Genomic DNA, 27,196 nt, shown 5'->3' with positions numbered 1-27,196 from the left:
CTCCTCTTTACTCGGAGGAGACGTTGTTTCGGTCAAACTTGACAACAGGTAAATGGTCATCAAATACTTGAATACGGTTCTTTTTTATTTATGTGTGAGGTTTTACCAAACGTTCGTCTGTTTTGTTCTTTTTCTTTTATTTCCTCATTCTGCTTCAATACTGAATGCTTTGCTGGTGGTTCAAAACACATTTATGTGCTCGATTTCTGATGTTAAGAGTTCCCAAATGCTTTCTGCTGAGCTGTGTTTCTCTCTGCTGCCTTTGTGGACTTTGAACAGATATCTGTTCTGCCCTATTTGCCTTATCGCTAGCTGGCTGCCGCATACTCAGTAACAAGGTTACACTGAAACCTAAATAAAACCTTAATCTGACTCCAAAAGCAATTGACGTGTAGTTTATGTTTGGCAAAAGTAGCCAAGATACCAGCGGAGCAGACGGTTTTCATTTCCGTTTGGAATGCTTTCTGTTTCACCTTAGTAACCCTGGGAATTCCCAGAATTGGAGCGACATGTTTTCTTTGTTTTTCTTTTGTGGAATATGAGGTGACTTGAAGAGTTTTAAGTTGCAGAATGTTAATTAATGGGCTCTATTTCTTCTCTTTTGCAGTGCCTCTGGTGCTAGCGTTGTGGCCATTGACAACAAAATCGAGCAGGCCATGGTAAGCTAATAACACACCAGCCACTACACCGAGATGCATTACACATGCATGCAGTGTACAAGTAGCATAGCTGTTTCCTTCAAAGTGATAATAACCACAAAGTTAAAATGTTAATTGTGTATCACAGTAGATATTTTCCCTCCCAGACCTTAAAACTGTGAGATTTTGCTAGATTTCTTTACTAAAGGTTAATTCATACATCAGAACAGTTATAATCAACGACCGCCCAAAATACAGTTATGTAAAATCAGCTCTGTGAAGTGTCTAGGAAGTCCCTGCTGCTGCACGCTTTATTGACGTGCAAAGTAGTAAACGTGCAGGAATGTGCACCTTTGAGTTAAGTAACATGTGAACTTTATTGTGCCTGCTAGATCACAAGAAGTACATGTGAGACTAGGAGTAAAATATAGTAGCAGATATCCTCTAATGGAAAAACTTGGCTGGCAAACCCAGTCCTTCTTTTAGACTGTGCAAGCAATCAAACCAGCCTTGCAGGCTGTAACAGTTGCTCTGTTTTATGTACCTAAACTAACCTCTCTTCTTTTGCTATGACAGGACCTTGTCAAGAACCACCTGATGTATGCAGTGCGTGAGGAGGTGGAGATCCTCAAGGAACAGATCAAGGAGCTGGCTGAGAAGAACAACCAGCTGGAGAGAGAGAACTACCTGCTGAAGAACCTAGCCAGTCCAGAGCAGCTGGAGAAGTTCCAGTCGCGCATCCCGACGGATGTGCTGTTACCCCTGGACAATCAGAACATCCAGGGCACTCCGGAACAGCAGCAGCAGCAGCAGACCTGCAACCACAGCACTGGTTCTGCTGTATAAGTGGCTCTGCCTTGGGGCGGGCAGAGCCACTGTCTCTTTCCAATTATGGACCTCCATTTGAATGAAAGCGTCATTAAATCGCTGCCGCAGAGATCTCTTCAAAACAATGAAGGTGAAGCATCTGGGCTTTAAATGATCGATGGGACACAAACGAACTGTTGACACTGATAAGCACAGACCAGAACTGAAGACGCTCTGACCGGTGCCATGTCAGGCCCGTCCTCTGATACCGTCCAGCTTTTTGTCATGTTCCCTCTAATGTAGACGAAAGTGTTAAGAGTAGCGAGAAGGTTCTGACTAGACACAGTCGAGAACTTGCTGACAGAGGGCGGCTTTCCCTGCCTAGCCTAACCCTTCCAATAGGTGAGAAGGTGTTGATCGGGCTGGCCCTGCAGGTGCTTGACTTGGAAAAGTGTGGAGAGTTTGCTCTTCCATTACTCACAGGAAACCCATCTGAGACGGCCCTCCAGGTCTCAGTGAGAGGTGCCCCATTGCGTGGATTTGTCTCAAAAGCCTTGCAGCAGTACATTTCAGCCTCATAACAAAGACTTTACCTGTACCGACAATGTATTGCTGATGTGTTTGTGTACATCCGAGCATAACACCAATAATTAACAGAATAAGCTGGGCAACAGAGGTAGAGGTCAGTACAGATTAATGTTTTTAGAGCTGGTGAACCAATCAGTATACTGTTAATGATTCAAAAAGTGTAATTTTGTATTGCCTGCAGTTGGGGCTTGCTGCTTATGGGGGAAAATTAATCCTGCTCTGTTTTTGTTTTTGATTTTGGAACAAAAATCAGTCGTTTGTAAAGTAGGAACATTGTGTTTTTTCTTCAAACGTTTCTTATTGTAATATATGGTGCATATCTGTTTTCCTAACTCTTGACGGAATAACTACAATGTACATAGAGTTTAAAAGTCCTGAGATTAACATAGTATAGCTTGCTTGCAAGCAGACACCTGCATTTCTCGCTGCAGATGCACTCCTGACTGTAGCAGCGTCATCGAGCATCTGGCCTGTTTACCTGCTCAGATGCCAACTCGAAAACAATGGCATGACAACAGTGCCTGTAAAGAAAGAGAGGAACGCATTCTCACACTGTCCTCAGTTGCTGCTGTTGTTATTGTTGTTGTTTTCTAGCTACCAAAGACTCGTTATGTTTTCCACACAACAGCAGACGCTGAGCAAACCAGGACCATGTGCAAAACTTCACAGGGAGAAGTCTTCGTTGTAACTAGAGCTGACCTTTGTATTTGTTTTGTAAAAGATGACTGTATTGTTGCTGTAATGTATCCTCAAGAGTTGTTCACTAGATGTTTGGATACAACTGCACATTTGCAATAAACCTTGTTTACATTATAAAATAAGCTGACATTGTCGCTCTCTCTCTTTTTCTTTTTCTAAATTAAGTCTGCCCTTCGGTTCATACTATATAGTGTCTGTAGTTTTTAAGTAGGGCTGGTAGTGTTAGTACTAAGAATATCATCCCATCACTAAAATGTCATGTGGTACCATCACATGCTTTTGTTGCTGAATTTTAGTAATAAGAGTGGGATACATTCAAGAATGGCTATCTTTAAAATGGATTTCCTTAATGTACGTGATGTGAAGTTGCATACTCTGTAATGGAGAAATCTGAAACTGGGAGGAAAAACTCAGTAGCTGCAGCAGTAGACTTTATTTTCAGGGGCAAAAGTTGAACAGCTGTGAAATCCGTTCATCTGAGTTTCAGAGTAAACAACCCTTCAACTTCTGTTCAAACTAGCATGGCTTTCCTGGAAGTTGTAGCCTCTTCATCTCAGTATCTGAATACATTGATTTTCTATTGAATTCTGCGTGCCCTGTTTGTGTTTATGAAGTCTGACAAACAGCATGTGATTTGTGAAATTGTGAAATGCATGGATCTCTGGGGTACTGCAGCACAAGTTTGTGTTTGCTATTTATGGCTGCGCAGAGTTGGAGTTTTTTTACCCCTTGACAATTTGAGAAAGTAACTTATTACTCACTCTTTATTTTTCCAAAGTCAAAACCAGCACGACCGCTAATGACAGCGAAATAGTAATAGTTAGGTTGCATGCAGATTGGAATCTGGCAGAGTGAAAAAACAGTTTGTCCAAGAAGCATTTTCCTTCAGACGGACTGGCAGCCAGTCACAGCAGCTTGTGTGCAGCTACACATGTTGTGGCTTCCCTGGTACGCAAACTAGACTTGCATAGTTGAAATGAGGAGACATGTCTCTGGCCCACAACCATCATCACGGATCAGATTTCACTGTTGTGAACACGGCATTGTTACCAGTGCTTCCTTATAAACAAGAGACTGGTCTTTCCAGGTGTTTTGTGTCACAACAACCGATTTTATGTGAGGTGGAGGGTCCTGATCAATATGTCTGACATGCATTCTTCATTTAATAGGTAACAGGAGGGAGGTGCAGTTTATTGACTCGGAGGGCATTTATACTATGTAAAAAGGAGTTTGGAGACAGGTGTCCATTGACTTCTTTTATACAAGAAAATTAGAGTCAGATCCATGCAAATATGAATCCCTGTGTATTTCAGCCAAAAGAGGCATCATGATGGATCCACTACAGCAGGAAGTGGTGCCATAATTTAACCACACTTGTGCTAATGGCTGGTGCTCTGTAGAGGAAAAATTATATTTGGCGGAGTCAGCATACCAAAGAGTGCAGGAGCTGAAAAAAGCCTGAAGTTGATTACACCTTTGGCTTCATTTACCATAAGGTTTAGAAACACTATGTTCTGGGAATAATGTGTTCATTTAGGAAAATTAGGGCAAATTAACCATGAAGATTTATGTATTCATACCTCACTGCATCAAATCCATAAAGACCTAACCCTTATAATAAATCATATTTTGTCATAAAAAAAATACTGTATGTCAAACATTAATCTCTTGAAGGTAATAATCTTACCAGTCTACTTGTAGAACATGTTCTGGTTCTTTTATTTATTGACCACATTTCAAAATCTTTTTTAGGCTTCCAACGGAATTTCTAACGAAAGGAAGAAAACTAGTCCAAATCAAAACATCAGTGATTCCACACTACTTCCCTTGGAGTTCATTTTAATATTAAAAGCCTGGGAATAACCTTAGGTTTGGAAGTAATCCTTAGACTGCTTGAACCCAGGCGTCCCAGAGACGAGCTTGTGTTGGATTACCAGTGTTATGCAATACAACAAAAAAAGAACATCTGTTCCAGATGGAAATTCGGGGGTGGCGTTGGGATATGTCAGATCTGCCTCAGTGTGGTCGGGGTTGCATGCAAGGGGATAATTTAGACGGACTGCTTTTCATGCGAACGTATACAACTTGTGCGTCTCCTGAATGTCAGCATATTTAGCACGACAACTTTAAAGTCAGAGTTTAATGAAAAATACGTCAGATTTGGAGTCCGTGTCATACTGCTATGCAGTCTCATGCCCTGCACATTTTTGTAATACAAACAAAGAGTCGCTCTGCTTTTTCCAGAAGAAGCAGTTCAGAAGAGTTGAAAATTGTTGACAACAGATGGTTATGTAAAAGAGAAAAAAAAAATGCTGTTTTGCTTCTGCACTTCTGAAAACTGTAGCGTGAAGGATGAAAGACTTTATTTATATCTCAGCTTTTTTTGTGTGTGTGTTTGATAGACCTTTGACCTTCTTAAAGCAGGTTTAACTGTTCATGTCTGAAGCAGGGTGGACAAAAACAATAATGTACAAGTTAATTTTGACATTTCTATTATTCAGTGTGTCTGCACAGTTATTATACCACTGCTTAGATTGATCCTTTCTCTGCTCTCTGATCATGACTTTGTGTCAGCATATGAAGTTCTCCCATACATTGGTAAATTGACACAGGAGACTGAACCACCTCAAATGTACAAAGTCCAACTATGCAGACAAACAAGCTGCGACAGCCCCTGCCTAACTACCAGTGTGTGGTGATGTGGCTAATAAGTCTCCCCTTGTGTTCCTGAAGGTACATAATAATGCTAGGCTGATATAATCATCTGATTTCGTGCACCTAGTCTGAGGATTCAAGAAGACTAAAACCAATCCAACTAAGCTCTCCTTCCTCACCCACATGCATCTGTATGTTCCTCTGTTGTTTTTTGGGGTTTTGTAATATATCCTCCACAACACCCTACATTTCACCATGTTTAAATGGCCACATTTACACATGCAGGTAATACTTCTGCTAAACATGTGCTATTTTTTTCTTTGCTTTATATTATCACGATTAAGGGTTAAATTTATCGTCCACCATTGCCCGTTTCTGTTTTGTCATGGCCTTGGATCCAGGTCATGACATAGGTATTTCAGATCAGAGACACCAGCTAGTGTTGGTTATGCTTTGAGTCATGTGAATGAATGTAGCTATGTTTGTTCTCTCTCACTTAATTTGTACTATTATACAGACATGAGACGTGTGTCTGGGTGGACTCAACAGAAATCTTCAATATTAAATTATCAATATTAAATATGTGGTCAGAGTGGACAATGGTGGGTCTTTGAAAATGTGATAAACATGTTATTTATTTATCAAATCCAAATTTGGATCACAAACCTCGGAAAAATTTCCTTTTTTTTTCTGGGAATTCCTTAATGAACGAGGATATTTCAATTTGCAGACCTGATTATGGGATTAAACGCTCACTAAAATTCTGTGATTCACTTGGTTTGTTTTCAAGTTTTTTCTTTTCATCATTTTTTTTAAGTTTACATTTTTTCAATGTTTTTGTTATATAACAAAAGAAAATGAACACATTGTAAACATGCATTTCTGCTGTTTAGATCTTGACTGTGGAAGTGCTCTGGCAACTTCTTGTTTTTTTGCATGGGGGCATCAGCTGCTGTTCTACCTGATCAAAGCCACTTTAGGAATGCAGACAGGTCACGGCATCTTATTCATAAAGGTCCGAGGTCATGAACCATTCATCTGATTCATGGTCATACCCCAGTTCAGGGCACCACTGCACAGCAGGAGCCAGCACATGAAGCCCCAAAAAGTCATGCTTTAATATGTGACATGTGTCTGGTGGCAAAGAAAGAAAATGCTTGCATTATGTGATCAATACAGATAAGGTAGTCTGTAAAACTGACCAGGTCATGTGCTTTTATAATTATATGCACCAGTCATAAGATTTGTTAATTAGTGGCTAATCATAAAAAGCCTTAGCTGGAAATAAAATATTGATATAATAATCACTGATCTAAATGAATGAAATAAAACAGACAAGGAGAAATTCAGAACTTTTTTGTTTCTTTTCTTCTGAATACATTTTAAAACCAGTGGTTCTTAGTCCATTTTGTTAATGTCCACTGGATTTAGTGAATGTGAATCTGTGTACTGTGGTTTTTCACAGTGCAGCAGGTGGTAATCAAGTGCACTGACATGCACAGAGAAACAGATGAACATAGCGGCAAATGGGCTTTATGTGGAAATACAGTAGATGAAAATGTCTATGGTTGTTTTTCTTTGTTAAGTTTCATCAAGTCTTATTAGTATACACCACAAATATTGCTTGGTAAGTTCTTCAGAAGATTTTAAGATTTTGTATGTGTTGTAAACATCTGTCTTTCTCTGCTCAAGCTTTGGCCTATGGCAAGAGGGAGAGCCAGTGTGGAAAATCAACTCCAGACTGTACTGGAAATATGTAGATTTGTAGAATAAGGAGCTGGAAATAATATTCATAAATAATAAAAATACTGAATTATTAACCTCAAAAATGAGTGAATTATTTATATAGTCTTTGATTAGAACAGTTTAGTGTGTAGGTTTATTAGGGATCGCTTCCTACATCTCCGAGCCACTCAGCCTTGATATGAATACATAAACTTCAAAATATGTGTTTAGTGTACTGTGGGCTGGTGTTGGCTGGGTGGCCATGGTTACAAGTTATGTCAGCACACACACACACACACACACACACACACACACACACACACACACACACACACACACACACACACACACACACACACACACGGGACACAGTTCATAATAATAACCATTAAACTGAAACCCCTGTTCACGCATAGAATAAATGGAAAACCTTTATTTTTTCTAAAAAAGAGAAAGAAGCACAATAACAAGCTGTTGTTGTTTTTTCACTAGTGAATTTGCAGTTAATTTCATTGCTTCAAGAGTTCCTTGGAGTTGCATGAGGAATATGTTGTAAAAACGTTTCAGCCAATACATTTTACATATATTTATACACTGCACAGAAAATGAAAGGAACACTAGAACAGTTTTTAATTAGAGTTTTGGTGTGATTTTAAATCCAGGCCTCAAGGGGCTCAGGATTTTGGTTTCTGATGAACAATGTTACGTTATTTCATTTACTGTATTTCAGTAAAGCTTTTCAAGTTGACTATTTAATTCTTCAAGATCTGATGTGAGATTTAAATGTTCTCTTAAGTTTTTTGAGCAGCAGGGATTATAACATTCCATACAAGGAAAAACATCATTGATTGTACCAAAATACCAGGATCAAAGCCAAAGCAGCCATAACTGAATTTGTAATTAACACAATCAAATATTATCTGTGTAAATACCTATTAATAAAACAATAGAAACATCTAACATTAGGTTGTATAAACCAAATTGTGACAGATTAGTGCTGAAATACAATATGTCTATTCAACAGTTTGGTACATACTGTGCCACAGTGGCTTGAACAATGTGTAACTTTGTGACACATTGTAACTTTGTCTGCTCTGCTTGGATTAGCAATCTGCTGCTTACAACAGAACTTAAAATGTTCTAAAAAAAATGAAAAGTATAAATAGGACACCGGGTCAGTGAGGTGCTTTTTCCTGACATGGCCGTCATGTGTTGCACTCAGTAATAACCTTTTGACATTTGAAATGGCAGGAAAAGCAGAGGTATGACAAATACAACTAATGTTAACGTCACTCCATTAACTGCACTTGGATTCAGTTCACATAAGTGATGTAAATACTTAAACATGTTTTTTAATCATACCAAGTGTCTCCTGTGGGATTTTCAGGCAAACAGAGAAGCAATTTTGAAATCTCTTAATGGCAGCTGTTTGTTAAATACAGTACAGTAAATTTTATAGTGTGCTGGGTAACAATAAATAGCTTCCTTGCAATTAAACCCCATTTTTTACCTCAAACCAGCGCAATTAAATGTGAATGTAGAAGTTACAGTTGTAGGAAAAAATGTAATTCTGTCTTGTGAATGATTACATGAAGTCTGGGAAAATGTTTGTGTTCTGGACAATAAACCTCGGTGCAATTTAAAAACCTTTACCGTTGTTACACTTTGTCACCGTCTCATATTTCCTCTGTTGGTCATAAAAACAATTTCATGATACAATAAAGGAATCAGTCGGGTAATGTGAGAAAAAATGGGGAATATCAGTGAACTCAAAAAAACTGCTTTAATACATCCTGTGTGTATCACAAAGCTCACATGAGATTTAGCTCAGAGCCCAGTTGTTTTTATGCTGTCCTGTCAGGTTATAAGACTGTGAGCACTTACAGTTTCCATCTGGTTTCTTAGAAATTCTCAAGGGAAATGTTGAAAGAAGAACCGGCTCACATAGATCAACATGTCTTTTTCAGATGTTTTAAAATTAGTTCCTACAATAAAAATTGGGACCTGCCATTTTTGTGTGAACACTATTATGTGAGACAGAGAAAGTGACCCAGCAGAATAACGTCAGACTGCAGGTAACCAGAAATAAAAGTTTTAACTTTACAGTTTTTAGCCAGGTGTGTCTGACAAGTTAGGTAATTTGCATAGTGATGCCAAAACCTTGCACAATGTTGGAGAGTAGTGGCATGAAAAAACAGCAACAAATCAGCTGAAAATTGCTATATAATTATTAGTGGTAATAGTATAATGATAGGTTGGGCGCTACAGACACAATAGAGTATGCAATGTCTTAAAGATCACACTTGTCCTGTTCTGCTTCTGTACTGAGAGGGCACCTCTCTCGAGCTTCTGTTGGATTGCAGAACAGTGTGTTCTCTGATGGTTTATTACCTTCCTGTGGTTTTCTGGGGTTGTGAACTTTACGAGGATTAGTTTACAGCCATCTAACCTGTCCCCAGCTTTGGAGAGCTGCCGTGGATGAGAAAAGATTGTTAGTGTGCCAGATCTTTATGTTCTTCTATTGGCATCTGTAATACATAATTATGTTTTTTCTTAAATTACCAGTCAGCCCACCCTTTAGCTTGCTTTACTGCTGTACTGAATTCCAACAGCTAATCGCTACAGATGCTGCTTCTTCTCAGGCTCAACCTTAATTCAAGATTGTTATAAACAATCCAAATAAAAGGGTTCCTTGATTACAGGGAACAGGAGGCAGCCATGCTTGTTCTCCACAAAAAGGAAATAACAGCAGCCATGTAAAATATGCTGTAATCTATACTTAGAAATATACATTCATTCTCTCTCTTGCTTTCTCTCTCACACACACACAGTTCTGGTTCATAAACGGTCGTTAAAGCAGAATATTGCGACAGATGTTTGTGTTTGTGCAGATTATGACTGACAAGCTGTAAATGTATCATAATGCCTTTGAGCTACTTTTGGTGCCCACAGTTGGGGCAAGTGCACAACCACCTGTGGGGAGGTAAGAATGTTTATTGCATGACGTGTTGGTGAGTGATGCCTGAAGGTTGATGGCGGTCGTTGTGAAATTAGTTGCTAAAGACCCAGTCGCACAGGCCTAGAGACCATTGAGCCCCTGGTTAACCAGATCACTAAGGAAAAATGTTTATTGGCTAACCAGTTGGTGAGTGGTTGCTTGAGTCATTTGGTGAAACTGAACACCACCACCATCAAAAACCTCCTTATGATTGCTTTGTTTGGTAGCAGTTGCCCGTAGTTTGCAGGGCAGATGCCGACATGTCTTCACTCTCTCCGAGCAGTAGTGAAAACTGCAAAAAGTATAGCACAAGCCAGAAACAGATTTACCTTCAAAGTAAAGGTTGTGCCTTTTGAAACATGTTGGCTACATGAGGCCTGGTGACCAAAGGAATCACAGGGAGGCTTTTGGTACAGGACCCTCTTTGTCACTCATTTCACTGACTAGCTGCTAGCAACCTTTATGGATCACTTAACAACCAGTTGGGGAATACACATTTTCCCTTGCAGTCAGTAATGGCCAAATGGTGCCAACAAACTTCTAGTACTTTGTGATCGGGGCCTTGACTGAACTTACATTAATGATTTGTATATAGGTGATCAAATAGAAGCCAACTCTGTAGATTAATAGGTTTTCATTTGTTGAGAGTGATGAATTGTCATAACATCACACATCTACAGCTGCACCCTTCTCTAGTAGTGATACACTACAGTTAGTTCATATAATGAAATACAGTGATTAAAGAATGACGATTAGTGTGTTTCCGTGTTCCCACTTTCAATTTGTAAAATGACGCTGTTATTACACAAAATGTTATGATGTCTGCTGCTCAGCCCCAAATGCACAGGTTTGTGCGAACAAATTTTATGCTTTATGTGGTGTTTCAAATGTTACTGCAGAGCAATGATGATTTTACTCACCGGTTGCTGGATGCCCTTATAAGCGAAATGAAAACGATAAACTATCATCTAATCAGGTGACCACACTGTGCTGCAGTATACCTAATACAAAATCAAAACATGCATTAGATAGTGCAGATGGTGCAATATTAAGCAAAGCCAAATGTCCAGGTGTAATGTTTTATATAACCTTTTTTTTCTTGTACTTAGTACTTAAGTAAATAGACCTTGAACTGCTTTGGATGGGCTGTTTGGTAACTGCATGAGCAAAAGGACAAAATCATACTCACCTGTTTTTTCCTGTGGTCTCTCCAAGTTGGAGAAGAAACGTAGAACACTGTCATTTTTTATTAGCGTTTGCAAACAAGCAAACTGAATGAAGTTTTCTTCACTTTAGTTCTTAATTTGGCCTAATTATTCTGGCCTTTCCAGACAAATTCCAGGAACCAGTCAAAAAGAAAACCTTCTAGCATGAAAAATAAACTATAAGGGCTTTCTTGGGCATACATTTCCTCCAATCCAAATGTCCTTGAAAAGGCACCCAAACAAACACAGCCAGATGCACATGACTCTGCCTGTGGCACATTCTTGTTTTATGCATGGGCTTTTTTTATGCTGGAGCTGGAGGAGAAAGATATTTTAGTTGCAAACACAAAAAAGTCTGTTTGTAAATGCACAACCTGATTACTCTGACACACACATATTGAGGCTTTAGGGTTAATCAGTGGTTACATAATGTGTAAAACTGTCCAACACAGCAAATTCTTCACAGCCTTTGATAACATGAAGATACTATAATGACAAGGTAACTAGTTAACACAGTTTGCATCAAGGGGTATGTTTGTGGCTTCCTCCAAAAATCCACAGATATGCAGTTAGCGGGGTTAGGTTAACTGGTTATTCTAAATTGACTGTATTGATTGTATTTGAATGCAAATGATTGTTTGTCTCTTTGTGTTAGCCCTGCAACACACTGGTGACCTGTCCAGGTTGCACCCTACCTCTTGCCCTAAATTAGACATTGAATTACATAACTAGACGAAAACAGATGGAGGGTGTATGTTTCTAAACTTCATTCAAGACAACCTCTTTAGATTTGTTATCTCAAATAGCTGACTAATTTAAAACCTGCAATCTAGTGTCATTTTCTCTCATGGGGTGGCACTACATTTAGTTTGAAAGGATGGGTTTTGTGTTTCTCTAATCCTTATTCTCCATCTGTTTTGTCAAAAGACATTTTCAGTGTGTGGGGTTTATGCATTTCAGGAATCTTGCAAATACCTTCCTTTGTTATGTGCTTGCCATCAGGATGTTTTTGTGAGCATGCAGGTTTATGCTGGGACCTGCATGCTAAATCAAGTTTACGCTGTGTACTACTTGGATTATTTCCCAAATGGCTGTAAAAATACTCATTTAAATGATCGTTTTAGAGTTGCAATTGTGTTTCAGTGTTGTATTTTATTCATTAGAGATGTATGGAAATGCTAGTGAATTTGTAAAAACTACGAGTTTAGCTTTTGCTATTTTTCGTTGAATATGCACAGTTGTTGAAATTGCTAGCTGTGTGGGATTTATCATTTTCCGATAGAGTGACTCTAAAACTTGCCATGTCAGTTGTTGCCACAGTCTAAAGGTACATGACAAACAGTGGCAGGCCATACTTTGCCCTCTATATTTAGGTTGCACATTTCCATGTGAGACAAATGTGCAGTTAAGAGCAAACAAAACTTCTGACATACATCTGCACAGACAGTCAGGTGCATGCACACAAAAAAAACAGACCCTGACATTTGATGTAATCGACTTTATGCCTTGTCCTTATGATAACACAGTGTAAGATATGTGTAAGTGTATTCCACTCCCTGTTTGTACCGAGCATGTTGGCTGCATAGATGCGTTGAGTGCAGCAGACATAGTACCAAAGTATCACCTCAGCATGCTGAATGATTAATAGGTTTGCAATATTTACTAATGTAATTATCATTTCCAGCAACACTTCCAACTGCCTCCCCTAAAATGTAAAACCTCACATGTCCAGTATAGTAGGTTACCCACTCAAAACTGCCAATTTAAAAATGCCACTGCTGTATAATTACAATTAAACATAAGAATACATATATCACAGCAAATATTAACACCACAGATATGCAGCTAAACTTCAAACACTCCACAGCTGTACGATTGCATTTATGACACCCGACTAACGTCAGGATATCCCAAGACAGACTTGTGACCAGAAAAGAAAAGAGAGGCAGATAAACAGCAGTCAGAGTGAAGTGATGAGACGACCCTATTCATTCTTGAGCACAGCAAATCAATAAATGATGCAATTTCTAAGAACACAAACAGCCTGTACAGAGCTGGCAACCAGCAAATTTCCAAATGGCTGGCATTGTATTTATTTAAAATAGTGCCTTACCTCCAGAACAGTGACACGATTCTTTGTTAATGATTATTATTGAGGATTTAAAGTGCAGACTTTCATAGAGCATGAATAAAGATGGGCCAGTGGGCCACCGCTGATCTTTCTTCTCTGTTTTTTCAAAGGTAACTATGTGCAAGCTGTATTAATTAATTAAAGACCGATGAAAGAATATGTCTCAGTGATCAACTGATACAGTTGCTGTTTGCTGTTGAAACACAAGAGAAACAACAATAATGTGATTCATGGTTAGCATGTAACCGCACGCATGCAGAAAGTGCAAGCTGGCATGAAACACTTCTTCACACGTTTCTGAATAGGAAACATAACAGATATAGGGAGAATGTGTCAGCACTTTGTGTAAAACTAGTCATTTGAAAGTGAGATGATATTCATTGCCATTAAGATAAGCCTTCTTTCCAATAGATAGTATTAGGCTTGCTTCTGTGCACTAAAACCATATCCTGCAAAACAGAATTAGAACAATAAGTTAACAAGTAAACCTGAAAAGGTCACTGGTCCAGTTCAGTCTGTGTCACAAAATATAACTTTCCAAGAGTATTAGTCTTGACTTTTCTCTCGTCAAATAAATTCAGGTTTAACTAGTGCAAACCTGTTCTTTTGTTGTTTATATGCCGTAATTGGAATGAGATTATATACAATTGATATCTTTGGTAAGGCTCCCTCCCATATTTGATTAAGCTGATGAAACAGAACCCAAGGGAGGCTGGAATTGTTGATTGAGCCTTTCCTTTCCTGTTTTCTTATTTCAGTTCACCCAGTTTCTTCCCTCCCAGAAAAGCTGATAAATACAGATGTGCTTAAGGTCTCCTCCTCCCATTTCCTGCTGCCAAAAAGTATGCCTTTAGAAGGGTATTTTTTTTCTACACCGTAGAAGCCCTACGTAGTCAGTTGAAGTCCAGACAGAAACAGTTTCGGGGGAAGGGTATTCAAATCAGTAAGTTCTACGGAGCCAATGAAAAGCTAGCGTGTGGTAAGGCCAAGCCCATGTTGCATAACCCTTGTGCAGACAGACTGCAGAACAGAGACTGTCTAGCTCTACAGACTCAACAGTCTTCACACGCAACCCATCCCAGACCAACCAAGAAGGTTTATATGTACATACACAATGTGTGTGTTTAGGTGTGTATAACTAGGTTTGCTTGCATGGATTTGTTTGCTTTTATTTCCTGACAGAACTGGGTCACAGCACATAAGTATAACTTTTTTGATGAGGCTGCCAGCTTAATATATACTTATTATAGATAATAATTATTTCTGAGTTCTGCAGGAGACTATTTTGACTGTGAGCATTCGTGTGAACAGGTCATATTTCTATATCATAAGTCAACGATCATCACTTGACCTTTAAATATTAACTTTTTAGACCTTTGATACTTTCCTAGAGAGTGCTGCATGAAATGCAATATAACACGTAGTGTAATGTAGTCCCTGCTCTGAAGATAAAGTTCCAAGAATAATCCTGGCCAACCATGTTCTGTTTCTTTAAGCTAAACACATGTTGCCACGACACATGTTGCAGCAAAAAATACAACTAAAGTGATCTACAACAAATACACAGGATGTGGTGCACTCTACTGCTGGTGATGATACAGAGTCACTCACTCTGCACATTTCTAATATAATATTTGCTAAAACACTTTAGCAATATGCCCATGTTGAGACAAAATGCTGCTCCCTTTGTAAGTAAAAAACTGAATTCCTACATGGGGTGAAAGCCATGTTATTAGAGACATGTTGCACCACTTATCCCCAAATAAGAAATCTATTCATTTATTTATTTCACTGACATTTCCAAGGCTGGTGTCAGTGAGTATGAAATTGCTGGACAACTGCTAAACAGAATACAGACTTGACTATAGTTGACCATGCTCCAAGTTTTTCTGGTCTCTCACTGTCTGAGCTGAGCGTCACATAAGAAAAAAAAAAAGAACTGAGGAAAGTGGAGCTCACAGTGTTTGTTAAAAAACAGGCATTAAAGACAGAGGGAGGAAGTGTTTGGCTGTGTACCCAAAAACAGCATATGGGAAAATACAATGAACAATTACCGAGCAACAAGGTTTACATAGCCGAAGTCAAACAAGGTCAAGGAAATGTTAGGTCCCCCAGTTTGGTTTTTCCCTGAGTGGACCACACTGGTTTAGGTTGATGTTTTTGGATGGATTTGGATGGTTTATACAGTGGAGGATGGAATAACAGCAGCAACCTTTTTACCAAGAGGGAAAAGAAAGAATGATTTGAGAGATTTTGCAAAGATCAAAGAGTTGATGCTAGTTGCTTAATTAGCAGGCTTGTTGCAGTTTGAATAAACAGTCTGATGTGGTGTTTTACATGATGTTTCATTTTTTTGCCATTATTCTCTGCAGTGTTTATTAAAACCATGACTGAGGGCTCACGGATGATCAAGTTTCAGTTGCTCTATACTTTTGTTGTTCCATGCTCTCTGAGCTGTCTATTAACAATAGGGTCTCTGGGTGTCACAGATACTAAAATAAACTGAGGAAAGACTTGAAATCCTTCGACCTTTTTCCTGCTGCTGCTTCAGCTGCAGTGTGGGATTCACAAAGTGCTATTCAGGTCTGACTTTGCGTTTTTCAAGGAGTTTCCTGAGGGAAAGCTGTTCTGGCTCACTGACAGGACAAACATGCTCTCCCTCTCTCTTCTGTGGCCACAGGGACTTGTGGGTCTGTATTTTGGATTGGAAGGATCACCAGCCTGCTTCGCAATCATTTCCTCTCAGCTGTCGCAGCACCGGTCACCCACTGAAAAGTGGGTTGAATCCCTTATAATATGAAGGTAGAGCTGCACAGGATTTAAAGCCAGCTGTTTCTCATATTTGAAGATCAGATCACTGCTTCTAACAATTCTAAGACAATATGAGGAATCACAAAATACACAAGTATAGATAGATAGATAGATAGATAGATAGATAGATAGATAGATAGATAGATAGATAGATAGATAGATAGATAGATAGATAGATAGATAGATAGATAGATAGATAGATAGATAGATAGATAGATAGATAGATAGATAGATAGATAGATAGATAGATAGATAGATAGATACTTTATTGTAATTATAAAACAACACATGCTTTATTACTTGAATACATATGGTAGTCTTCCATATCTTTTTACCACTTAGTAAATTACTATTAGCATATCTGAAATCAACACAACAGTTTCATAAACATTAATACTAGTGTGCACTTTGAAATGAAACTGTTTGCTGAAAATTGAAACTCAAAAAAAAGTAAAGCTTTTTTTATGCTCTCTGTTTGCTGGAACCACACTTCTGACAAAACTGTGATCAGGCAGTTAAAGTACCTATGACAAAAAATATAAAAAATGACTTTTTTAAATCAAAATCAGCATTTAAAACAAGAATGTCTTGTAAATACAACTAAATGGATGCTTCTTTCAGCTACTCCCTTATTTTGAAAGGCCTGCCACAGCAGATGGATGCACATATTTGATTTGGCACAGTTTTACCCCAGATTGCCATCCTGACACAGCCCTCCCAGCTATTTGTGTCTCCTCCTGGTCCCAAAGCAGGGATCTTTTGCGTGTTAGACTAATATGTTAACCACTACACTATGGAACCACTAATAGCTTTGTAAAATTGGTTATTTTAATTCCATAAGAAAATAAAGCATCCTGCCTGCTTCATGGGATGTTAAGCAGCTGATAGGGATTTGAACTTCACTGCCTCTGGGGACCAGTAATTGCAAAGCTGGTACGTAAGAGCCTATTTTGTGCTTTTGTGGATAATCTGATCCCAAACTTCCAAGTGGATCAGAGCAAAGTTTACCTCTATTAAACCCAGCATAAGGCGCTCAAACATTCTTAACACTGAAAATAAATTCATTTGTAAATAACTGTGACACTTTCCCATGACACTTAAAGACCAGACCTGTCCAAACCAGACTATAGCTCACAACACTGAAACACCTCGAAACATCACAGCAACCACGTGACCCTGTAAACATTTCTGTTTGTTTAAATCAAAATAAATAAAAAAGACCGTTTTAAAGTTTTAATTGACTGGTTCACCTGTGTTATATGCAAAGCATATGTCACTATAAACATGATTTAATTTGGCATTAGATGCATGAGGTGTTTTATACCTCCTATTAAATGCTTTAATTGGTTTTTCAGGAATAAAACAACAGATGTTTAAAGTCGACACAAAGATTCTTTTTGGATTTAACCCAAATAACCTTCAAGTCCTTCTTGCACTGGCATGCTTCCTATTTATATACCTATAAAGCTAGTCAATAGAAACAGCTGCTGAACTCACAGAAAACTTTTTTAATGAGTCTTGGATCCAATATGTGCACGTTGAGGGCTTTGTGTACAAAAGTCTAAGTAGTTGAAGATGTAATTTGTCATTAGAGTTACCACATTTTTTATTAGTCACTGTAAAAAACACAAAAACAGTTAAATCTAAATTAAGATGCAGTATCTAACACTCTCAGAATGATGTGGGGGAAGGAAAACACCCATGAAAGCCACCGCTCTCTGAGAACTACCACGTGGATTCTGAAATCTGATGCAAAACTGCCATGCAACAGAACAAATGTGTCCCCAGTGTGCCCAGACAGACAATATCATCCTTGTTGAAAATGGCATTGCATTTTATTGGACTCTGACCACGTAGTGATGCTTTCACAGTACAACAGTGGAGGCTCTTGTTCACACTGGCTAGGACTGCATCATCAGTAGGCACTGATAATGTCAAATGCTGGTTAGGATGAATCACTGTCTATGTGTGAACTCCTGCTTTGTTTTTTACAAACAACTAAACAAATAAAAAGGCAACGAACTAAACAAGCACATGTATGGATGTAACATTTACAATTATTTAACGTCGTGGTCAGAGAAAGTCAGAGACAAACAAGCCACATTCCACAACCTGAACAGTGAGTTCAGGTATACCGTTGGTTATTGGTGATAATATGACAAGTTCACATCTTTCGGTCTTTATAATTTCTTTTGCTGTAGCATGAAACAAATCGAATAAAAACAGAAAGAAATATAAAGTAATGGTTAAGCTACTGCAATGTGGCTCGGTATAAACTTGCTCAATTACTTAATAGTCTCTCTTTTACAGCTTAAGCTGTTGGGATTAGTAAAATGAGCAAATCTTTTGGAATGGTTTCTGTAATAGTGGAGTGTTTGTCAGTGCCTGGTGGTGTAGCCGTTTTAGTGTTTATCCGCTGGTTCACACCTATTAAAGGTATGACTGTCATCATTGCCAGCTATGGCTAAGCTTAACTTCCTTGGCACAGTTTACCTTTACCTTGACTTGGTAAGTCAAAGAAAGCATCACTTTTTAGTTTACTTTGCAATAGTCGATTTACAAAAAGAAGTCAAACTCATTACCTGCAAAAAAAGCATATCATCATGTAACTGTGTGCTTTGCTTATTCACTCCCAGACCAGAATCTCTGCAACCAGAGTATAAACAAACCTTAGGTAACACTTCAGCTTGGAGTTGCATGCAGAGCTCCAAGCTTCAGAGATTTCCTTGAGCTAATATTACTTAAACCCAAATAAACACAACGTACGATGCAAAGGTCTTGCTGTTCTCTTTATTATTTCCCATCGGGTGGTTTAAGGAATCAGATTGGGAAGAAAATATAAATCACGATAAAAAAGAAAGAAGACACTGCTGCGCTTTTCAGACAGCCACAGCAGTGGGACGCGGCACTGTGTTTGGTTCATATTATCTAAAACAGTCTTGTCAAAACAATATTTATTGTGCTGTGTGCTCAGGCGACACATCTGGTTGCCCAGTACTGAGGGAAGTCCTATCATTTAGAGCAGAGGAGCAGCTCCTCCGGAGCTTTGATCTGTTGAACTTGCATGGATTAATGCTGTCTTGAAAAGGCAATAATCTGCAATTTAATTAAAAACCCCACAAGTATTTTGTGTGTTGGTGGCCCAAAACAAAAGTTACAGTTTGATTATTTGAAATTTCAGGTTTTAACAAATCGCTCACCCCTTCTGTCTTCTCCCTCTAAATCATGTACCGGGGCAGTAAATTACACACTCAGTTATACCACCCTGCCAGTCTTTGATCATCATATACACAACCACCATGCAATGCTGCTCTATCCATAACTTTGTGTCCGCCTTACACATGTAACACCTTTGTTTATACAAAATATGAAAATCCAGCATCTTAATTAGATGTTTTCTATGATAAACAAGATCTTCATAGCAGAATATTGTTGAAATCAATTCAGTCAGTGCACAGATTCTTATAAGTATTCATAAGAACAAAATTGTGCAATTTTAGATTAAAAAAATGCATTTGAGTGCCTTTTCCCACGTAGCCTGCAGCTTTGCAGATTCCCCAAGTGGCAAACAGAGGGACACTGTCGTCTCGCACTGCTTCAAGGGCTCACTGACTATTTGAACAGCTGCGGACATCATGCTAAACCTAACTACATTCAAGGGTTATATCAGATCAAATAAATCCACTGCTTTTGCAGAACCTATTGCATAACTGGTACGTGATTAGAGCTACACTTTTAACTGAGATTTATTTATCATGAGTCCATTGCAGTAGTGGAGATAATCCATCTGCTTGTTTCAATGAGTCTAAGTGGAATTAATGCTTCTGGCTGGTTGCACAGGCCTTACTGACACACTTTGGACAATAGCCACCAGGCACTGGGTGATATCAGCTTTGTCCAGCTTTCCTACTGAAAGAAGCTGTGCCAGGACTCTTGGCGACAAACATCTGTGATGAGGTGGATTTCCACAGTTGGTCAGGGTGTGACCCACTTCCCCATCTTTTTATATCCCTTTTGCAGAAGGCCTGGGAAAAAGTGTTTCATCGAATCATGCTTAGTTAGCACTGTTACATGTGACACACCTCACAGCTCCACTTGCTCCCTCTCCACTCTGTGATTCAGGACATGAGAAAACAAACCAAGCCTTAAGGCTTGACAACTCCTATTTTGGGATTCTGTTGGTCCGCTGTCATAAGCAGCAGAGGAATCTCTTAGTCAGATTTTGTCTTGCGATTATGGGTTTCCCTCTCCCATCATTTCCATGGAGATAAAGACAAGCTCAGACACAGCTGGCGACAGTCAGATGTGAGAAATGAAAGGAAATGAAGAGTCATCCCCATTTGAGCCAGTAGTCTTAAAATAACCGGTTGCAAAGAATGCAGCATGTTTTGATGCCACACACTGAATCTAGGTGTGGATGAAGGAAAGAAACACTGGGATATGTTTGTCTCAGGATGATTCTTTTTTTTTCTCCCGATGTGTTTTATCAACAACGGGGTCTATTTTGGTCCACCTCTTTTCCTCGTAAGTGCAGACAGATATATATAAGTGATACAAGTGCTACAGATAAGAAGCTTCCGATTACCCAACAGGAAGAGCGATGATGCTCATTTCCGAACCAAAGGCTTCAATTATATATAGTGCTGTTTGGAGGATGACGCCAAGCGGTGCTGCCTCTCAGCAGCACCTCATAAACTCTGAATGTTGCTTCGCTCCCCACTCCCCAATTTTTAAAATAAAGGGAGACACTCCAAAAGTTACTTTACATTCTGATTATTGGACGTGGTGCAGTCAAACTAGCAAATAAACAGGCAAACATGACTTGGCAGAGGTATTAAAGAAGACAATTGCAGAGGTGGGACCAAGTCATTGTTTTGCAAGTCTCAAGTAAGTCTCAAGTCTTTATCCTCAAGTCTCAAGTCAAGTCTCAAGTAATGTCAGGCAAGTCAGAGTCGAGTCTCAAGTCACTGGTGTAAAAGTCCGAGTCAAGTCACAAGTCTGAAACTTTGAATTTCAAGTCCTTTCGAGTCTTTAAAAAAAACAACGAAAAAATAATGTTGCAGTTATGCTAAATGTAAATATTAGACCATGTAATTTTAAAATCTGTGTTTTTCTCAACACATGACAAAATAGTGAACTTAGAAAATATACACAAATTGTGAAATTGCACCTCTTTAAAATGCAGCTCAATTAAACCTAGCTCCAAGAATAATTTTCACCGACAGTTCTGAGATAAGCTGCATGTTATTCTTGGATGCGGTTGTAGGACCGGTGTTGCACAACACCGGCTTTAAAATCGCATGACAAAAATATCATACACATTAAAAAAAAACTGTATCACCAACGTAGCCTGGACAACATTTGCTAGTTAGATGAAGTCAGCTATCTCATCGTAGCATATTTATATGCATATTTATAATTATACGGTTCTTGGAGTGAGTGCATACACTCATGAAGTTTAGTAACTTCCGGTCACTGCAACAAGCCCAGGTACAGTTTACCGACAGATGGGTGCAGGACCTTGAAATGCACCGTGTAGAACGAAAGACCATCGTACGTATCATAAGTTTACCAGTCTCACAAATTGTCGTCATAAATACACATTCCTTAACCGTTTATTAATAGGACCTTTGAGCTCAACGGTAATTAATTAGTAGTGGAAATAATTTCTGGTACCCATCACAGAAATGTAGCAGTGACAACAATATTGTATGCTGTAATCGTACTGGGCAATTAGTGATACAAAAAACCTGTTTTATCCTGTGAATAAAAGTATATGTTTTTGTCAGTGTACCATAATAACAGAAGCGAAACGCAATATTGTGTCAGGACAATTCACTATTTATGCACAATAAATAAAGGAGCATAGCGCGACAATTTCTGTTCAGCGCCAGACTTGCTTGTAACCTATATCACTAATTATGTTATGAAAATGACGTATTAAGTACTAAAAAACACTGACCTTCGTGTAAATGCTTGGAGCAGACTAACCTGTGAGCTGGAGTGTTCTGGGACGTTATATTTGATCTTTGAATGGCTGCAATCCAGGCCATCCGTCGCGTCTTTGTTACTTCGGAAACATGGCTTGAACAATTTCTCTTCAACGACGTAATCCGATAACAACCGATCTCTTTACCCGTCGGCTTCCCGTGGCTGTCATGCGACCGGCTATTGCAGTTAATGATACAACGGCTTCTTGACATTTTTGTGTTTCTTTTTATCGCTGTATAACTGATTTTAATTGAAAGCCTGCGTGCGCTAGTACAGCTTGCCACGAGTTCCCAGAATCCTTTGCGGTTCTACCCGTGAATGACGTCACATTTTCAATCTCTATATAATATGCATGTTAAATTTTATATTTGGGGTAAAATATCAAGTCTTTTCAAGTAAACCGGTTCAAGTCCAATTCAAGTCCCAAGTCATTGGTGTAAAAGTCCAAGTCAAGTCACAAGTCTTAGAACATTTTTTCAAGTCAAGTCTAAAGTCATAAAATTAATGACTCGAGTCTGACTCGAGTCCAAGTCATGTGACTCGAGTCCACACCTCTGGACAATTGTATCATTGAATCAACATTTTTGCATTATCTATCTCTTTATCTCTTTTATCTCTTCTTTTATCAAGTAACCCCCATGTTGCCAGGAGCTAGTCTGTGTTTGGCCTTGAAAGGGATTAGCCAGTCATTATAGACAACTGTAATTTGCTTTTATATTGTTGCATAACTTGTTACATTACCTGACATTAGTATTGTGTGAACAGATGAGGAAGAACAGCACTAAATAATGATCCACTTAGATGAGCATGAATATGTGTGCTAAAGCTGCCGCTAGTTATGCAACAGACAGTGTTTTCAAAGTACACGTCCTTGAGTCAGTCTTTGCCTGTGTGTGGTGTGTCTGACTGCAGACAGATGGGAATGTAAACACACACGGATAAAATCTGGCACTAAACACACAACAGGATAACCTGGCTTCAGAAAAATATAGGGTTTGTAGTCTTTTTAGTTTTGCAGCAGTGGCTGGGTAATTAGGTAACCGGGGAACCAATGTAAGGCCAGACATATTTATTCCAGTGCTATAATGACCAAAAAAAACCCCAGCATGCAAGTCATAATGACCCAGAAAGAGAGTTTCAAAATTAAAGCTGAATATGACTTTTAAATTCAAATATACATAAAGAGCAGATGCAACAGTCCTGGCAAGTGAATATTGGAAGATAATCACAGAAACCGTTTCCTTCTTTGGTCTCCAAGATGAAATTAAAAAATACAAAAACAACAAAAAAAGCATCCCTTTCACGGTTTGTTGAACAAGATGACCTGTGATTTTGATTTATTTATTTATTTATCACCTAGCAACAGCTTATGTAAGCTAGAACATTGCCCCACATTGTGGCTGACCGTAGTCTACAAACACTCCACTGAGCTTCCTTGAAGCGGAACAGCGTAAGGGATAACAGGGACATGAACTTAAGCCCCAAGAGGCTAGCTCACTAGTGTTATGGTTGTGATACTTGTTTGGCCTCAGCTTCAACATGATGCACGGTGACACTCCGACATATCCTCAGGAAACACATTCAGAACAGCATCTTGGTGAAAAAGTGGACCCATCCTGGCAGAGCTAACAGTGTGTCAAAGTGTTTTGGATAAAGCTTTGCAGCAGTACTAATGCAATGCGACAAGCTGACCTATGTGTTTAAGAGCTTGTTTCCCAGTAATGTTTCATTCCATTTAAAGTGTTCTCTATGCTTGTTGCTGCCACTGAAGATAGTGCCATCTGGCACTGTTTACTCTGTTCAACACAACCGGATGCCGGTTATTGTGTTATATTTTGTTGAGTGTATATTCCTGTGTAATTGTTAAGGTTACTGCCACAAATCACTCAGTGCGCTGTCAGTAATTCCCCACTAGACTAAAGCAAATGTCTCCATTGCATAATGAAATCTTAGAATTGTTAAGCAAGTCTTCAGGCCTCATAGTTCAGTGAGCGCGGGAAAATTTACATACACAGTCACGAATTACAGCGGTTACTAGGTAACGATGGCTGTGGTGTCATCGCAGAAACTGTGATGTGAGGACTAATGCTGTATAAGGAGGGACATATCATGTCATCTCTGCCTTCTATTGACATTCTGTGGGCAGGAAGGAGTGTGTGTGGAGGGGGGGTTACTTTCTAAATGAGTCACGGGGCTTGTCTTGCTTGCGCACTCCTTGTCTGGTTGCTAACACTAACAACAACAGAACCATACCACACCATGGCAACTACGTGTGCCCAGGGTGGCATGAATTTACAATGCAAATATGAGGAGGTGTCATTTTTTTCTGAGAAAGCATTTCAATGACAGCCACCAATACACCAGCTCCCTTACTTTCAACATGACCTGAGCATCCTCTTATCATATACTGCCACATCCTAAGACAAAAATTTTCATGCCTCTTGTTCTCACACTTATCTCACTCCCACAGCTCCGCCCTCTTCAGGTTCCCCACCCAGCCTGTTTTCCCAGTTATCCTGTTTGTTTGGGTTTCTACTGTGTTCTTGAGTGATGCAGTCATTGTTGCTCCGAGCCCCCTGTCGTCATCTTGGAATCCATATATCTCTATCATTTTACATAATCCAAAATAAATGAGAGATAAAATGAAACATAATTGAGAACATAATTTACATAAAGTCATCCTCACTGCTGTGAGAAGGTCAAATACTCTCTGTGGTTTTTCTATTTATTACAGTAGATTAGAACCTCCTTTCATCCTCTCCACTTAAAACTTCGCACACCATGCTACCTTGAGGGAAAAGATGAAAGATAATTAAGGGGAATCAACTGATTTCCCAGGGGCTCTTGTACACTTAACTGCTCATTACATGGGAGGCACATCATTCTGGTTCAAATGAGACAGGTTTGACCTTGAGGACCTGACCGAAAAAATATCACTGTAAAGCCCCTCTGCTCAAACTTGCCTGAAATTTTGTTATGGTACAACCTTTATCCTTCCACTGGATTACTGTTTGTGATGTTTCATTTTCATTTTTCAAACCCTTGACAAAGCTCAGCAAATCAAACAGCAACTGAAGATGTGCATTAGTGAAAAAGCTACTGCAAAGCTTTTGTGAGAGGGTTTCAGTTTGTTGTTGTTGTCACAAATGCCGTGAGTCGGTGTCTGTTTCGTTTTCAGTGCTTTGGCTTGTTTTACAGCTTCTCAAACAGGGTTACAGAAACTTTCTGTTATACCTAATGAAAATCACAGGAATCATAAATTTGCAAGTGGGATAAAAATGGTACCCCCACCGCCCCCACCCCTGCAATCCAGAGTGAGAAACTTTGAAACACTGGCAGAAACGTTTTGACCAGAATCTCATGGGCTATAAAAAGAAACGGAAAAAAAAAACAGAAAGAGAAGTTACGGAAAGCAAGGGTAAAATCACCCTGTGCTGAAAATCACAGACTCATCCTGCTGAGAGAGGCAACTTTTTTTTTGTTTAACAACCGTCTTCCTCCAGACTGCTGTAACAGACGAAACATTACCAAAGCTTTTAAAAAAGAGCTGGAAAAGAAACTATGATGTCAACCCTGGGACCTCTGCAGCATTTTTATCTGCTTCCTGTTTACCCCCTTTTGTGCATGCTTCTGTCAGTTGGAGAAACGGGAAACACCTAGAGCTCAGCTCCCTAGGAGAGCCAGGACACATTTGCAAATGTCAACAGCAGGCCTATTGTCACCAGGAACCTTAACAGACCTTATAAGGACAGACTCCTGCCGGCTCCTACCTCTGAGTGAAAGCAGAGGGGAAGAACACAGCGGACTAGAGGAGGCAATGGTGAAAAAGTTAGAATGCGAGAAGAGAAGCTTAATTAACACATTGGACCCCCCCCCCATTCTGAGTCATCATCAGGAAGCGAGCCAACCCCAGACAGCTCCTTCCCTTTTACTCTTAAAATAGTGAGAACTGTCTGGCTTCTAAAAATCAAGGTGAAAAAGCAAGCAAACAAAAAAAAAGCAATCCTTTGTTTCTTGAGGTGACACAAACAGTTGTATGAGTGATTAGCTGAGAGTTGTTTTGTTTTGTTTTCTACGTGTCCTGTGGTGATGGACTTATTTCCCCCTATTGCACCGGTGCTGCTTGTTTGTTCTGCTTGACGTCACTGTTGTATGGTTACTATGGCAATGGCCGTTATATACAATAATATGAAAAAGAGGAAGTGGAACATGACAATACTTTGGATGCAAGGTTTGACGTTTTTCACTGTAACTGCAATCAATCCAGACTGCAGCTTTTGGAAAAAGAGTGATTGCAGTTTGTGCTAATACTGAGTTTCTTTTGTTGGCACATCATCATCAGCTTTTCTTTTAATAGACGTATATATTTAGGAAATGGCTTACTAAGACCTAGACAAAGTTCCTGTTTTAACCACTTGACTCTGTTGGTGAGAACCACTAAAACTCGCCCCCCCCCACTGGCTCTTCATCATTGGCTATATTGGGTAAGAAGAAAAAGTCCTTAGAAGATGATTGGCTGCTGAAGATGTCATACCACTCTGTCGTCACGCTGGCATGCTTGCCCTGCATTTTCTAAATGCAGCTCATTACGTCGCAGCCCCCATCTATACTTGTCTTTAAAACCAACACTAGTGGTTGTCAAAGACGCTGTTGATGCAGAGGCGGTGGTACAAGAGTTCCATTCATCCACTCATCATCTTACTCTACCTCTTACTACTAACATTATTCATTTCATTTCAGCAGAGGTGAAGGTGTTAAAGGGAAGCCATTCATGCTAAACATGCTGATAAACTGTTTGCTTAAACTTTGCTGCTCTGCCCCTCAGGAAAATTTTTTATAATGTCCTCAACTGTTCCAAAATCAAACTAAAAAAATGCTTCTTTATGTTTTTGTTTGCTTTTCAAGCCCCAAATAAATGTGTGATGTCACAGGAGAACATATATAAAAA

The 27,196-nt window shown here is 39.2% G+C and overlaps 1 protein-coding gene across 1 annotated transcript in view; it reads left to right on the top strand.

The window, feature by feature from the left end:
* tsc22d3 (TSC22 domain family, member 3) overlaps nt 1-2,852 on the top strand; it is a 32,549-nt gene extending 29,697 nt beyond the window's left edge. The window contains exons 2-3 of the mRNA XM_085426252.1: nt 608-659; nt 1,215-2,852. Coding sequence (XP_085282378.1) covers nt 608-659; nt 1,215-1,484 — 322 coding nt within the window. The 3' untranslated portion in view covers nt 1,485-2,852. The remainder of the gene's footprint in view (nt 1-607; nt 660-1,214) is intronic.
* Nucleotides 2,853-27,196: the final 24,344 nt, after the last annotated feature.

Source organism: Rhamphochromis longiceps, linkage group LG2 (genome assembly GCF_057381845.1).
Source record: "Rhamphochromis longiceps isolate RC_006_pf linkage group LG2, R_longiceps_female_GT1.1, whole genome shotgun sequence".
In the NCBI taxonomy this organism is placed as follows: domain Eukaryota; kingdom Metazoa; phylum Chordata; class Actinopteri; order Cichliformes; family Cichlidae; genus Rhamphochromis; species Rhamphochromis longiceps.
This window is presented reverse-complemented; position numbering and strand designations above follow the sequence as displayed.